General features: G+C 39.4%; 1 protein-coding gene across 13 annotated transcripts in view; it reads left to right on the top strand.

Moving 5' to 3' along the window:
• Positions 1-16,926, top strand: part of LOC138183380 (CUGBP Elav-like family member 2) — a 351,437-nt gene that overhangs the window by 42,673 nt on the left and 291,838 nt on the right. For 11 of the 13 annotated variants that reach the window (XM_069120225.1, XM_069120226.1, XM_069120222.1 and 8 more), the window contains exons 2-3: positions 8,926-9,712; positions 13,252-13,928. In XM_069120225.1, the coding sequence (XP_068976326.1) occupies positions 13,720-13,928 (209 nt within the window). In that variant the 5' untranslated portion in view covers positions 8,926-9,712; positions 13,252-13,719. Of the gene's footprint in view, positions 1-8,925; positions 9,713-12,430; positions 12,454-13,251; positions 13,929-16,926 lie in introns of those variants that run through there. The other 2 variants (XM_069120224.1, XM_069120223.1) reach the window with 2 other exon arrangements.

The following is a 16,926-nucleotide window of genomic DNA, read 5'->3' as shown; positions in this document are numbered from 1 at the left end:
CACGATCGCGACAAGTTTGCGGTGCACGACAGCCGGAACGCGCGCGAGTATTTACATCTGCTAGCTGTGTAGAACACGCAGGATATCTAGAGAATAGGCAAGACCGAAGAGAGAGAAGAGCGATACACTACGGAGACTGGCTGGTTGGAACATTGAAAAGTATGCAGGCGCGTCGTGTTTGGGTCTGAGATGTATCGCGAAATACTCGTTTCTGGTACATACGTACACGCTATCCAGGAACACATGCAAACTTATCTTACATGCGGATGTGGCAGTGCAAGCGATCACGTAGCACTCATAGTCTTCCCTGTAGGTTTGTAGGAGCGTGACTATATACGGCAGCCAAGGCGAATTCACAATGCAGAGACGTCGTTGCCCTTCTCCCATTTTCCCGATGTCGTATAGGCGTCCTCCTGCAATGTCCCGTCTGTTATTGGATTTGTTTGAAACTTTTCAAATTCGACCAGCAAATGTGTCTAACGCGGGACGTGCTCGGGATGTACCGAGACAATTTTTGAGCAGCTCGACCGCCGCGGCGGAATACTCCTTGAAATGTCTCCTCCTCGTTCCTTCAATGTATCAGTCATTTTCAATGGAAACTTTCAGTGTAGGGAGCAGATCTATAACCGTGCTGGGATTCACGATGGTACATATTTTCGTTCAATGTGTATATGTACTTTGGAATACGACGATGTTTTGCCAATATGAAGATTTGCTTCGTTAGAAAAGTCACTTGACGAACTTGCAAATCAACATTTCTCCTGTTGTTCTTTTAGCAAAACAGTGGAAATCTTCGTTCTTGTTACGCAGTGTATCTTTTTTTAATCATTGGAATGTTTCACGGGTTAATCTTTAACGATCGATTGTATCAATATTTTGTTATCATTCGCGTTCATCGCGCGTATGTATAGCACTGATTCAAAATTTCAAACTGAATAGGGTCTCATTTATGTCGAATTCGCGGAAGTTTCCTAGTCCGTAGGAGAATTGTAGAGCAATCTCCTGTAATAAGAAAGAGGAACTTTTGTGATCCTTTTTGTTCGCGAACTGGGATTCGACTTTCGAAAATTGGCTTTGAACGAAAAGCCGGAAGAATGAGTTTCTATCTATTGGATTGAATTTTTAAAAATTTCATCGATTCGTTTCCAATATACATATATTTACACAAGAAAAGACCAATTTTAACGACCAATGTCTTTTAAATATAAGTATTAGAAGTTAAAAGTTTCTAGGAATTTTTAGAAATTATTATTTATTAAACGACCAAATTATATCATTATACAGATAGTGAAAGATGTTAGCAAAAGCAATTAAAGTAAGGAGAGTTAATCGCAAATGCGAAGGCATTAAATTAATTCTACGTAATACGGTTACGAGTTACGAGGTGGTTTTTTCTTTGAATAATTCGAGCAACAACGAATGAGTTGCTTTATGATTAGCGGCTAGATATATAAGAAACTCGATGGATAACTAGTAGCGTTGCTCATGTGAGCAATGAATGTTTCTCCTTGTCAGCGATAAAATCGATGTACATGCAACTGTTACACTGCTTTTTGTGTAAACACCATTGCCAGGCTGTGATTTTGATCAATGAAGCTTTTCCTTTGGCCTTCCTTTCTGTAAAGTGCACCCGATACAGAACACAATCAATCTCTACTGTAAAGCGTGTGTTTCTCGTATATCTTATTGTTACTAAATGTTTGATAAATGTATCTGTTTCTGAAAAACTGGTCTTAAATATTATTTCTCCTTTACAAGGTCAGCTAAAATGTATCCTATTATTAATAATCGACGAGCAAAAGATGTGTTCGCATTTTAAGATAGATTCAGTCCTATGAGAGGTAAGAAGTATCTACAAATCTTCGTAGGAAAAGGCAAAATTACACGGCTGATTCCTTACCTGCTTTCAAAAATAGACGCAATTGTATTTACGTTTCCCTTCCACGACGAGGCAAACCAAAACTTGAATAAAAATCAACGAACTCTACCTTATTATCGGGCTAAGTGACTTTGTCGTGTCATCGAGCACTTGGTTCGCTCGATATTGGGCTTTAAAGAGGTTAGCTGGAGACCTGCGGCTTTAAAGAGCGTTAAGAAAGACAGAAAAAGTTGTTTGCTAGCGGCCGATTTACTACGCGTGATTAATAATCGCTTCACTGTGTTTACTTGAAGTACATTTCCGAATACGTTGGATTTAATAAAACATTTTAATAGCGATTTGCTTTATTCGATTAGATAATGAGCAAGCTTATTAGTAGAAAAGGATGTCCAGCGCATTAAGCAGAAAATTACCGGCTAGAGTAGCGAAAGGACGGTTGGATAAATAGAGCCTTGAAAGAAATTAATTTTCTAATAACTGACGTATCAAGATTAATCGATATTCGTTATTTTTGTTAATTAAATCACTCGTTGAAATTTTATAAAAGGAGCGTTACAAAGATATTAGTGATTTAATATCTTAAGATCGAAGGCTTTCAAATTTATTTCGCACATAATGCTTTGGCTTAAATTAATATATCGTTTACTACTTTCGACTCTTCAAATAATCATTGGCAAGTAACTCTAGTCGCGATGTTTCTCTGATTAAAAATTCAAACTAGATATTCCTCGGAATCTTAATCCGGGATGTTTCATTCCCTGTTAATCGCGATCGTTAGAAACGCATAGTCACGCTTTTTAATCTCATCGGTAACTTTTTTTCCTCTAGACTGGGTAATGGAAAAGTCGGATTGCGAGGTGCAAGCGACAGAGAGGGGAGGCCAGGTTCGGATACGAAACAGGATAAAAACGAAGGTACAATTGAGCAATCTCATGATTGGAGACCTTCCGTGAGAGAGGCTGCATAAGGTCTGCTTGCCCATGTCACGGCTGCTCGCTGTCCTGCGAGATAAATCCGTCCAATCCTCTAAGGAACAGCACTCGCTGTTTATTCGCCGCTTTTTCCTTGATTTCATGGACGAACAAGGTGGTTTGGCTTTCTTTCTAAGATCAGACCATTTCACTTCGGTTACCCTCTCTTCAAACTCCTAGCCCTCTTAGTACATTGATTAATATATTATCAATCGTTCGACAAGTTTTTTGTATGTGTATACGTGTATGTGTTAATATAAATAATTAATGCGATTTAAAGCAGATATCACGTTGAAAATATTTATGAAAATATCAAAGAAATTTTCAGTCTCTCGTCCAATAAACATTCGTCGATGAATTCTAATAAATCATTGCACAAATTTTCTCACTGACTTTTAGGTATGGTTTCCCCTATCTCCGGTCCTACCGCCTTGTTTGTATTTTGTATTATGCGTAACGGATTTTCGATATTTTTATCGAATGCAGTAGTTGTTTTCATCTTTTCCATTTTCGTTTACCTACATCAAATTTATATCGCAAGCATGGAAGCATGAAATTTGTGTTAACATACTAGAATATTAACCACGTTTAACATTAATCGAGTGTATGTTGTGAATAACGATTAAATTAATTATATTTATTCAAGGATTCTAGGTATTACGTGACAACAGGTTTCGCTTGAATCCTTAGGATTGGCTCGATATCTTTTCGTTTCGATCTTTTCTTCCACGTAGTTTCCACGATATCGAAGTATCTACTTTCCCACGTAATTATGATTTTTATAATATTGGCTCTTTTACATAATGCCATCGTAATATATATTTGATCAGATAAAAAAGCGTCCAATCGTCGTATTGTTAATAAAAATAGCGCAAGTTCGAATACTGCGTGACATAGCAGTCGTAACGAAGGAAGAAGATTTATTGTTCTCGTAAACGTTTTCCCTGGCCTCATTGTTATTTTAGACTTTTACTATGCGAGAGCTTTAGCGTCTCCTTTGTCACGGAATTTTCAATGCATTCGGTCCACAGTTCCAGCTATTACTTCTTGTTATTGCATGAAAGCCCAACTATAATTAGTCTGTCATAAAAATACCGAGAACATATGTCATCTATATAAACCTTGATTTAAAATGGAACGCTGGTATAGATCTACTTTGCATTGTAATATCGTAAAGTATTTTCAAACGAGGGATTTGTTGAATTTATTTTAGGTTTTTCCGAAATAAAATGACTTATGTTTCTAACGTTTTTGTTAAACATGTTTAACTCGAAAAGATGCAAATCAATGGGTGGAAATTGCGATGTGAAGAAACGCGTATCCCATACTTGTTAAAATCAGATTCGAATTGGCGCGTACTTTCACGGTATGCGTGTGTTATCGATTTGATCCTTTTTAGACTTTTGTATATTTAAAAAAAATAAGCACGTAAATTATAGAAAGGGTACAAAGGATATTAAATCCATTTCTTAGCTCACTAACGCGCAGATGTAATTTAGGCCGAAGCGGTTTTCAGATTTTCGGTGGATGCTAATCGAGCAGCATTGCCCGTTGGAAACGCGATGCGGATATAATGCACGGGCGAAATAGCCCGGAAATGGCAATCCATCAATATCCCAGGCAGTACGAACCCGGTTTTCAACGTTAATCAGTAATTAATTAGTGTTGGCTGGATAGCGGACTCGTCGTTCGTTACCAATCGTTTTTCGATGTAAGCACCGGCGTTTATCCGGTAAAAATATATCGAATTGTCACGGAATTAGCCAGCAGCCAACACAGCCCGCTCGTTTTTCCAGCATTTTCCGCCACGATATCATGGAATGTGTTCAAGCTTTATACCCTCTGGCGATGGTCGTTCCAATGATCAGCCTGGTATCAACCGAATAATGTAGTAATACATTAGCAAAGCCCCGCAATGGAACGTGCGTTTGCATGATCGCGTACGCCACGTTTATTTGGATTTGTAATCACTTACGAATCCTGCCGCTAATGAGACGAGAATTATTCGAATTATTTTGCAATATTCGTTTGCTTTCTTTCCTTCGTTGTTTTTATTTTTTTTTTTTTTTTTTTTGCTTGAGATTCGTAAAATATATATTTCGTGCTCTTTGCTAAACACGTTGTTGGTTTGCTTGCTTGTTTTAAGGATCTTTGGAGTAGTTATTGTTCCGACGATGTTTAAAAGGCTAACGCGTGTGATATGACATCGAGTGTACTATAGCCTCTAAATTATCAATTTCTTTATGTTATAGAATAAATAATAGGTCGCGCTTGTACCTGTAGGTACCTTTCCGATCGTATCATTAACCAACCACAGTAACCAAAATTTCGCTAATAATAAGCATCGAATGACTCGCATCAATGAAAACGTATCTTGCCGTTTACGGTGGTCACTGATAAGGGGGAAAAGAGAGTTTGGCTTGGCCTGGTATAATTGTAGCCTGTAGCAGACCGAAAACAGTAATTCATCAACACATCAGAACGAGTTGGCAGCGCTAACGTTCCTAATCACTAATTAGCCAATTAGCTCACGCAATTTTGCTAATAACGGCTGCGTATATCGAGCCGATGAATGACGCGGCGCACCTGCAGCCACGTTAAAGGGGGCCTTTCAACCACGCTGCGCTGGCTAGATGGTTGTGTGGCGTTTCGATTATAGCTCATCTCGTAATTAGTATTGTATCGACAAACCTTTCGCGGTTACACTCATCAGACTGATCGCGTTTTGTACCTTTCCGATGATACTCGAACATCGCCAGTGTCATTATTTACTTAAATATACGCTACGATCGTCCATTTTCCCCGTTTGCTGTCCGATTCATCCTGAAGTATCGAAATATTAAAGCGAACGTCGACGTAGACAGATTTTATTTCATCGTCGATTTTCCGTAATTTCATTTTCACGGATGACATTACGATTGCGATTTTCGAATCGGTTTCTTAAATTCTAAGAAGCGATTTCATATTTTGATAATCTAGAAAACGAGTGTTCCACATTTAATACGCGTTCCAATTGCGCCTGTGTAAGAAATGTAACGCTGCCATAGCGCCCTTGACCATTTGCAATGCTAATGACGTTCTTGTGACTTTTCATTTGCGTGCAACACTGCGAGCATCCGATATGATGCATACAAAGTCGTTCGTGTACGTAAATATAGAGTTCTTCCTTGTATTTTTTCGGCGGTATTTTTCCAAGATCTCAGAATTTTTTAATATCATTTTCTTTGAAATTTTAACCACGACGGCGAAACTTTTTTTAGGCCGATATTATTTCTAGGTTAATTCTTCAACATTTTTGCTGAAATATTTCATAATTGAATGATTAATTCGGAAATTTATAATTCAGTATCTGAATTAACATTTTCAATTTCGCCTATCCTAAGTGTTTCTAATTTACTTAACGATAAACCACAGCTAAATAAGTATTAACAAATTAATGATATATAAATTAATTTGAATAAATTAGATTAATGACAAATTTCTCTGTTGATAACGCGTATTTATACAAACGCTGGAATGTAGGTTGCACACGTTTTTGCTCCAAATTCACCAGGGAAAGAATCTGGTTAAAATAGCAGCTCCGCCGCTGAATCCTCTTCTTGTAAGACTAAAACGTGCACGTATCCTGGGAACAAGGGGTGCGCGGATTTCTGTTTACCTAGTCTTTTATGCTAATGTTAAGCTCCAGAATACACCTAGAAATTTTATGACAGCATTTCAACTGGCGCCCGTATATTCATTTATCTGGAAAACCTCATGCTTGAATTTCATTATTCAACAATGGTAAGAAGTAAAAGCGTGAAACGTCCAAATAACATTGTTTATTTCCATTTCTACGATCATTCGTTCTTTTCTATCTGTTATTACACTTTTTTAAAGTTCATATTATCAAATATACAAATATATGGCAATCGATAGATATATTTATCGCAGAACGCAAAGAGAAACATTCACCTACCTTCGCTTAAACGTCGATTGATTCCTAACTTTTGCCAGCAGTATACGTAAATTTATAAATTTAAAATACAACTGCGAAATATTGACACAAAAGGTTAAAAATACATCGCAACCTGGAGGTTCGATCAAAAATGCTTTCTCCGATCCTCCATACATTTGGCAAAGTTCGCCAGTTCGAAATTCTCTTGCGACTTCGCTTCTCGTCCGAGCGTATAGCTGGGGAGCTAGACAAAACTCTGTCTCGAAGATGCTTGCCGTTTATTGATCCGAGTTTAAACGTTTCTTAAACATAGGTTGTTAAAGCAAGCTTGAAAAACTTACGTCACTATTGCTATCTCGTTTTACGCACGCTAATGATTAATTGTTGTATCGTCATGGAAATATATGTTCGTTGGATAAGCAGCCATCTTCTGCTCGTAAATCATTGAGTTTGTGATTCGTTCTGCCAGTTATTTTCCTAAAGTATTATTCATCGCTCTGCTCTTTGTTACTTCAACTTGACTTTAACCGCAAAGTTAAATTTGTTTCGTAATGAATAATTAATTAGAAGGTTCAGAGGCTCGATCGATTTTAATCCCGAAAGTTCAAATTTATGTAGGTAGGTCCATATTATATCCAAGCAGTCGTTGATCTGAAACAAATTTAGCGTGTACTTAAATCGAATGTTAAAATAAGAACTTGAATATACCGGTCGTGTTTAATTAATTTCATAAAGATGGAGAAAGGTAGCAAACTAGAATCGTAAACAGCGGAGTATGAAACATTTGAAATCGTTTACGTCTTACGTCAACACGAAGCTGAAAATCGATGTAGCCTTTGCGCACTAATTCGATATACTATAAGTAGGTAACGCGTGTCAAAACTGTAAGTCAATTTTGAAGGAGGAAATTCGACGTCGTGAGGAACTGCGTGAAGTTTGTGACATAATGTTGAGTTAGGCCGTGTAAATAGAAGGTAGCAGTCGAGCTAGATGAATCCCTTGACTGAACAATACCTCTTTGTTGAGTTGCAAACGGCTGTTCCGCGCCGGCAAACAACTGCTGGTGCTTAGCTATGCAATAACGATACCAGCTCACCGTTTGCATTGTTATTTCTACGAGAAACTAAACCTACTCTTTTCCATTATCGAGTTAGGCTTTATAATTTGATGCTTATTTCTCGCGTGTTTTCCCGAACACTTTGATACGCAGTGGATCGAAAAATACTTTTTCCGCTAAGTACAAATTTTGTCATTTCTTCCGCTCTGATGTAATATAACCGCCCATGGAACTATCACACAGGACAGTTTTTGTTAAAAGGCTAAGACACATCTTTATTTTTCTGTCGAAGCAAAGCATGATTTTTTTAATGAAAAAAAAAAAAAATGAACTCGTCAAATTATTCTGTTCTCACTCGTAAACGACAAAGTCGCAATTTACGTGGACATGAATGTGTCAACACGTTTATTTAAATTTTAAATACCGCTCGGCTGCTTTATGTCCATTGTGCTCGTCGTTGAGCATTTGCTTACGCCATAAACGTCGAACATCTTTTATACCGTTTCATCTACTGAAACCGTGGACCTAGTCGCGTCTCGAGGATGTTGCTCGCTTGAGTAAGTCGACGGTACAAAACGTTCCAACTGTTATCTAATCTCGGAGAGCCATTCCGTGGCTCTGCCTTGTCGTCTGGTGTTGCTAGTGAAAAAGTGTTTACTCGCAAACACGCCTCACCTTCCATGCGCATCCGGTTTTGAGCTGAATTCCCTGTCCCTGTTACTGGATTCCTACGATGTCGCAGTGATATTTTCGAAACGCTTTCTTCTTGATTTTATTCAACGTCGAGTCGAAAACGTGTTTCTAAAATAGTTGTCCTTCTCTAAACATTGTCAAACGTTTATATATAATTTCAAGTACTAAAATCATGCGCAAAGCTTCAAATTACAATAGCTTCCTTCCAATCGAATCGAATTGAATCCCACTCAGAACCATCGTCCGGAAACCACCGTTTTCTGCTTGTACCGAGCATCGATTGCCCTCCAATTCCCGTTGCAACCATAGAAGCTAGCATGGAACACGAACGACCAACCCTCCATACCTCAAGACGTCCCAGAAAACTAAGAACACTCGTTCGTTGCAGATGACACTTGGCATTCCGTCGTCGTAGGGTCGACGCAGCTTTCCACCTCCATGATACGCTTTCTACTCGTCAAGAAAATCATCATGACTCGATCGAAGGACATGTAAGAACAATCTGGTCGATCAATTAGTTCGCTTAACGCCGTAACTAATATCACGGTATATCGGCGAACGTACATGAACCTATGTAACTTGTGAACATCGGGGAGGGAGGAACGAAAGGAAGAAAGAGGGAAGGAAGAAAGGAAAAGAAGAGGAACAAAGTGGAAGACGAAAAGAGGAAAAGCCGCGAGATACTAAAGCGTGGCAAAGTCGCGGCAGCAGCTGTGTCGCGGTGAAAGTACGAAAGAAAGTCGAGCGTAAATGCTCGTAGGGGCGCTTAAGCGAGTTTACACGCGGGCAAGCGTACCGTGAGCCGGCTTGAAACGTTAGAAACGCTCGAACGTGAAAACGCGGCCGTGCGCTTGTGAGGGATGCGGCCCATGGGCGAAGGGTGGGGTCTTTGGGCACCGATAAGGCTTATCCGAAGATACGATGGCCGGCTGCTCGGCTCTTGTCGTCAGTCGTAGTGCTCAGGTGGAGTCGACAAGAGCGCCGTTCGCTTTAATTCACGCCGATATCGTGAGTTCGCGTCTCTTCTACGTACGAGTATCATCGCTGCTATCGTATCCGGTTGACCGACCTCCAGTTGAATTAGACGCAGCCACGGAAACGCCAGAGGACCTCGACCAGGTGGCGGAGGGTGCTTGAGAACGACGACAACCTTGAAATAGACCAAGAGGAATCAGGTTGGGATCCGTGTATGGGAAAATCACACGATAGGATGCTCGAGGTTCGAAGATATATCGTCGGTTTGTTAGAAGAGCGGCGTATCTCGAATTTACCAGGATAAATTTTACATTCTTAATTTTTTGTTTCGATCAGATTTCCTGGCAATGTTATTTATTCTGTTATCCTTCTAGCAAATCGATGATACACATTTTCGGGACACGACGTATAAAGGGACTGATCCGATATCTACAAGCGATAAAAGAAATTAGAAGATAGCGTATAATATTAACCTCGTAAATGAAACGAGCGCGGCATACGAAGCTTTGTCATTGTTTTTACGTGTTACATTGCACCTTTGGATTATTATCCACAAGTTACGGCAATCTTGTATACGGATGAAGTAGAATCAGTGCCGCGCGGAAACGGTTCTTTCTCCCGACTTGTTCTCTAATCGTCCTGTCCTCAAAACGTCTCGAGATTTTAATTTGACGTTTTAACGCGCGAAGTGGTCAGTGGTAAAGGGATGTCGAGATGGGAATAGAGTAGCTAGAAAGAGCTGGTCGTCGTAAAACGGTCGAGCCTACGCAACGAGAGATCGACAGGGTAAGAAAGAAAGAAAGGGTGAAGGAGAAAAAGGCGAAAGGAAGAAAGCGAGCGGCGCGAAGGACAAAAGCGTTGGAGTGTAACCCGAGAGAGCAAGGCTCTCTTTCCTGTGCGCTTTTCTCAGTCCGCGGGAGTTACTATTCCCCTCCCGCCCCCTTCTCACCGTCGTTTCTCCTCTCCGCTCCATCTGCTCCGCTCTGCTCTGCTTCGCTCCGCTCTACTCTTCTCCTCGACACTCTCTTTCTCGCTTCTTCTCCTGCCAGGATTTCGCAGCTCCCATCTCGCCTACTAAATTATTCGTGACCCCTTTGACACTTGACAGTGGTGGCAGTTCCGGTAATTGTGCCTCTATCTTCACTCCCCAATCTTCAGTCGGACTTTCTTCGTGTTCAGGAACACGATGAACATCTTACCTGGAATTGTTTTTCTTCTTTTATCTTTGTCTACTATGAGTATCCAGAAATTCTAGAATAAACGTTTTAACGTTGCACATTCAGTTGATTTCCGTTCGTGTGTTTTGTAGGAATCGCTATCTTTACTATCTTCTATACCTTGAATGTTTGTGCAATTTTTTAAATTAAGGTTTCCTATATAACGGAAAGGTAGAAAATATGGGGAATTCGTGGTTATTAGATATTTTTGAAATTGTATAGAAATGCGGAGATGTTTGGAAATTTTGGACCGTGTATTTTTACTGTGATTGGATCAGCTTTCGAAAAATTCCTCTCGACACGATATTGCACTAATATACGTGACTTTCGGATACCAGAACTTCAATTCGGTGGAGTTCTTATTTGATCGAATTTAGTTAAAATTTAAATAGTATTTCATGATTTCATTTCCATTTTCTTTTATGACAATATTATATTAATAAGGTTATTTATAATCGCTTCCTTCGCTAGAAGCATCAGTCTCTTCAGAATTTAACACATTTCCTGGGATTATGTTTCTTCTTCGTCGCTTCTTTCCGATTCGTCTTGCTACCCTGTGCTATGGACGTTCCTCCAGATTACGATGTTCAATGTCCTCGACTCACTTACGTTTACCCATATATAAAAGCGGACAACAAACAACTGGTCAAAGCGTTTTAAGCGTTTCTTGGAATACAGTTTACCGTAACTGAAGCGAAATCGGACTTGGACGTTCGTTCAGATGCTTTTCGTTCCTTGCCAGTACGCTCATTACGCTTGGGTGTCGTTTCGTTCGGTTTCATCGTGTCGTCGGTAAATAACGGGCGGAAGCTTTCCTAGGTGCTTCCCAAGCGTCTTCGAACGCGAAGCTTCGAGCACGATATCTACGTTCGAAACAAAGGGACACTCGAGCCGCCCGAAAATCCCCGAAGAAGCTGCAGATCGTCGAGCGAACAGGCAACATCGCAGTTTCTCATCTCTGTCCCATTTTTTAACGCTTTTGCTTTCGGTAAATACGTCCGTCTTACGGTGACTTGACCCGAGCTTCCAGACCAAGATAAAAGTGCAGCCCGTACATAGAGTGTCTTTCAAAGTATGAGCGATAGCTTAGAATTTTTTTAATGGAAAATTTCATTTTGAGGAAGATTCAATGGAAACTGTTGGTCCTTTTGAATTATAAGTTAATTGCGACTGTAAATTATCGCTTTGACAGTATAGAATCGGAAAATCTAGTCTAATTTCTTTACTCGGAAAATCATATTTCCTATCACATTTCAAGTTAGTCGCAAGTTTTTACATTCGAAGACATTCCGTGCTATTGAACAAAGCTGTATCTGAAAGCAACAGAGCTGGAAACCAAGACAGAGGCAACTCACAGGAGCAGCGAAGCGAAAGTCGCGATCTCGGAAAGATGTAGAAAATAGCGAACGAAGAGCACGTTAAGGGAGATCGAGCCGTGACTCTATGGTGGTTCGCGGTGGCGCGGCCTGTATACGAGCAGAGTTTCTAATTAAACTTAAACTTTTAATTGACTCGTTGCAAGGTCGTTTCGCGCAAAAGGTGTCCCACGTACGCGTTCCAACTGTCTGCGTTACTCCAATTTTATTCGTTTTCTCCTTGCTCTTCCTAGATTCGTGGGTGGTTTCACGCTGTTACGTTATCTTCGTAAAAGGTATCCTCCTTTGGAAGAAGCATGGGCCTTCTTTATGACCACTTCGCTGCGAGTTACTTAGGAATAAAATGTGGTATTCGCGTCTGTAAATCCCTAGCAACGAAATATATATGCGTGGAAATAATTGTAGGTGAAATGATTTAGTCTATGACGATGAAAGTGTTAGGCCAGTGCAGTAGCCTTACTTGCTGTCGAAGAACTATTAGGTTTCAAAGAAACGTGACTTTTTAGATACGTAGGAATATGTCGGATAAATTGAAGCTGGATATTACAAATATTCGTAACATTTCAAATTTCGTTTTAAGATCTACGAAGACTTCGGTACTTGCTCATTCAACGTAGCGTATGTCTAGATAAAACGATAACACGTTCTTTGTTAACAAAAGTTATCTTTATGGTTCGATTTTCACACATTCAATACGAATGTGTGTATTATTGTGAAAGTTTATTTAGATTCTCAAGACTTGTCTATCATTTAAGTCCTTTGCAATCGAAATTTTCCAATTATCTGAACAAACGTAGATCTGGGTCACCAATTCGTCGGTGACGAAAGACAAAACGAATAAAGCTTTTGTACCGACTTAACAATATTCTCTATGACTCTGTCCGCGGCATAAGTGATTTTGAAACCGTAGAGTAAACGTAGAAATCTGTATAAACGTTAAATTGTATCATCATGCCATCATTAAATTTTACGTATTTCTTCTTCGAAACGATAAACCCGTGAGAGTTTCGTATTCATCCTGCGTAAACGAAGCAATGCTTTTGAAAATACATATGCGTGGCGCGATTACGATGCGCCGATCACTCATTTCGAAGCAAAACGTTCGAATAATATAACTACTTTCTGTTTTTATTTCTGTTTGTATAGCCAATCGAGGGTCCGCGTGGTCGATAGCTGGGATTATTCGACAGCTTCGTATCGAACGTTAAACGTCGCCAAAGTTACGCCAAAAGTCTGCAGTAGTAACATTGAACAGATTTCCCTAGAGACAGATTGGTGTCTGTATCAGTGCAACCGTATCTCGTGAACAGTGTATGCTTTCTGTGTCTAATATTAAAAAAAAAGAAAGAAAAAAAAGAAATAATTCGTGACCGTACAATTGATGATTCGGTGGAATTGTTCGAATAAAGAAAAAGAGGAGTAGAAAAAGTGTGTTTTCTTGATGAAAGTTCCGTTTGTATATCCATAATCCGTTGGTTGATTCGCACGTGTGTAGTAGTTAGTGTTTGAGGGTTGATACCTTCAAACCGGAAACGTCGAGTAATCCTGTCTTCCTCAAGGATAAACGAGGCTGAGGGAGGGAGGCACCGAGAACCGGTCGCAAGGAGGATTCCTATGAAAATGCTTCAATCTTTGAATGCTCTGGCGGGTAAGATCTCGCCGGGCTCGCCAACCGACAGCAACGCAAACAAAGTGCACATGCACAACAACAACAACAACAACAACAACGTCGTGCATCATCATCATCATCCGTACTCGAAGCAACAGGCGCAGCAGCCGTCGCCGTCGTCACAGTCGAGCAACGGCGACCAAAAGGAAAACACGTAAGTTTGATACTTTTTTTTCTCTATACATGTATGTTGTATATATAGTATAAGCGAATATACACATATGTGTAGGAATGAGTGTGTTGTATTAATTTTTCGATCGTTATATCAAGATGAAAGAATCTCTTATACACTTGAATTTCAATTCAATTTGGAAATTTTAACGCGAGTCGAATGGTTCGTTATAAATACACCAGTCCCTAATCATTTTTTTGGGTCATCTTCTAGTTATACGTTACAATTAGGTACAAAAGATACGAAAAATTCTGAATGGAACAAGTTTGTCAGAGAGAACGAAACTGCATCAAAGAGACGTATCTATGTGCTCGCGATAAGAAACAATTAATTGGTTGGGTGGGAAAAAGTGGGGTAAAGAGAGTGACACAGTCACGAAATCACTTCTCTGTCATTTCGTTCTTTATACAAGAGTGGCAATTTATTTGAAACGACCTTTTATGAAAATGAATTTTTCAAACTTGCCCAATCCTACAAAATTTTCGAACTTCGTAGAACACTTGGCGAGTATGGAGACAATTTAGCAGAATGTACCTTGTCGAATTCTCAAGCTAAAAAGTTAAAAGTTGCAAAAGTGTAAAAGGAATTTGAGAAAGGAAAAGTCGAAAATATTTTATCGCGATCTCGAAATATCACATAGAATCTTATTTTTTTCTATCATACGTTTTGAATACTTGAAATATGAGAGGATTTTTCTTGAAACTTATTAAATTGAATATACAAATCATATCGATAATTTTAACGTAGCTTGGGAAACGTTCTATTTTCATCTTTAATAATTCAACCGCGCTACTGTAACGTAATACAAAATGTAGATTTTTGAACGACAAAATTGCGTAATGGATCGTGCAAAGAGACGAAGAAATATGATTATACCAGCTTTATTTCTTGTACGATGTAATTGCATGCGAAAAGCAAGAGGTTCGAGTAGTTGAGCTTATTCGATAAACAAGATAAGAAAATCAAAACTCATGGTGCCGTGCTAGTTAAATTACGGCGAGCAATGTCGCGATAACAATGAAAATGCAATTTAATGCTCGTTACGGGCCACTTCCCGTCTACACCCGCTACTTTTTTCCATCATCGTGTTATTTGCAAAAGCAGAGAGTAAGATACTTCGCTTAATGGAAAGGTTGTCCTCCGGGAATACACGATGCGAGTGGCCTCCTCCTTGAGAAAAAGCCAAGTGAATAATAGCAGCTGCGACGATGCGTTACGTAGATTCTGTAAATTGCAGCGGTGTTTCTTAAATTAATTAAGCGATCTTTCTTCTAACTGTTTTCATGCTTTAAGTCGCACAAATGAATAAACGAATAGATTCCATATTAATAATACTTATTAATTAATATGTATACTTCTTTTACTTAAGTAATAAAGCTGATTCGAGAAAAAAAATTGTAACGTTAAAAGATTCAATTTCCAAATATTGTAAATTTTCCTTACAGAAGTAATCTTATTTTTTAACGTTTAAATGCTTCGGAATCTCGAATCCTTAATGAGAACTCAGAGTCTTATATTTCAATCTTTAAGTTCAAGAATGCCTCTTTTTCGAATCATATCGATTCAATCGATTCACGTCAATTTATCGTTTTAATTTAATCATTACAATTGTGAACATGACAATGTAGTTTCAGCAAATGATAGGTTAGCATTGTACAGATACACGTTACAGTCAAACGCGACGGCAAGAGCGGATGCCGTTTATCTCGTAAAGTAGTATGGGCATCTTCCGTCATTGCAAAACATCATTCGTCGACTCGTCGCGAAAGAACCGTGCAAAAGGTGCAAAGTTGAGAAGGGTGTTTCTTTGGTTGTCAGGCGTAAGGGTACAGCGAGCAGGCGCGGGACCCGATACGTCGGCGTGCCCTTCTTCGTTATTTCGTTACGTCGCGTAAACGTGGCTCGCGCGAATAGCGTTCGCGGAGAAGGGAATAGAAGCCTAAAATAACTCGGCGACATTCCTGGATACGAGAGAGGGCAAGAGCATAGTCCCGGCACCGTTCTCCACGAGCGAATCTCCGTCTCTCTTCCGACCCTCTTTGCGCCTGTTCTCACCTTTGTACCAAGATCTCCCTTATCCAGCCCTCGCGGAGTAAATGCTTCTAAAATATGCACCCGGCTAACATAAAATGCGATATTCGAAGGGCGGAATTCCTGGTCCAAGGACTCGGAGAATTCTGAGGGAATTCAGTTGTTCGCGGGCGGAAGGATTCTGCCGGTAGCGCGCGATGAAATTAAGTCGTCTCGCGATCCGAGACTTTCGCCCTCTTTTCGGTCGCATTTTCCGGATTTCCGAATTTCTGAAACGTGTTGTGAGTGTTAGGTGTTTTATGTACGGCATCGTTAGAGAATTAAAATCATTCAGTTTTTCCGTGCAACAGTTTTTCTGCCGTTTCATAATTTGGGAACAGATTTTTCTCACGCTACAATTATCATAGCCATGAATTGAAATAATCAGATGTGTAAATTAACTAACAGTTTAAATTTGCTGTGATATACTTGCACGTGATGCTTGTTATAAAAAAATTATTTCGCGTTTAAAATACTCTTTTCATCGGTACTATTGAAATAAAATTATCTAAGAACTTTCGCAACCGTACTATCATCATTCTCCAAATTTTTACAACGCAAAATTATTTGTTTCATTCGTAGAAAGGAGAGCACGAACTTAAATAATCTACTCAATGTACCAAAAAAAAAAAAAAAAGAGAAAAGAGAAGATAATTTAAAAGCAGTCGTAACCAAAAGTCTCAACAAAAATCGCAACAACAAAAAATAAATTTCCCTCATATTAGACCCATAAACGAATGCGATATTTTTCCATTTTTTTGACATAGTTAATGCGTTTCGTAACATGCAAACCATCGACAGTTCCGCGCGTATCGAATTCATTTTCGCGCCATAATAGTTGAAATTCCATCGCGTTAGGAATTTAACATAAAAAATCAGGCAAGTTGGTTAGTAACGGCACTAGCAAACA

The sequence above is a fragment of the Bombus flavifrons genome, chromosome 9 (genome assembly GCF_040668555.2).
Source record: "Bombus flavifrons isolate JBK064 chromosome 9, iyBomFlav1_principal, whole genome shotgun sequence".
Classification (NCBI taxonomy): Eukaryota; Metazoa; Arthropoda; class Insecta; order Hymenoptera; family Apidae; genus Bombus; species Bombus flavifrons.
The sequence above is the reverse complement of the archived record's forward strand: the minus strand, read 5'-3'. Positions and strand labels throughout refer to the sequence as shown.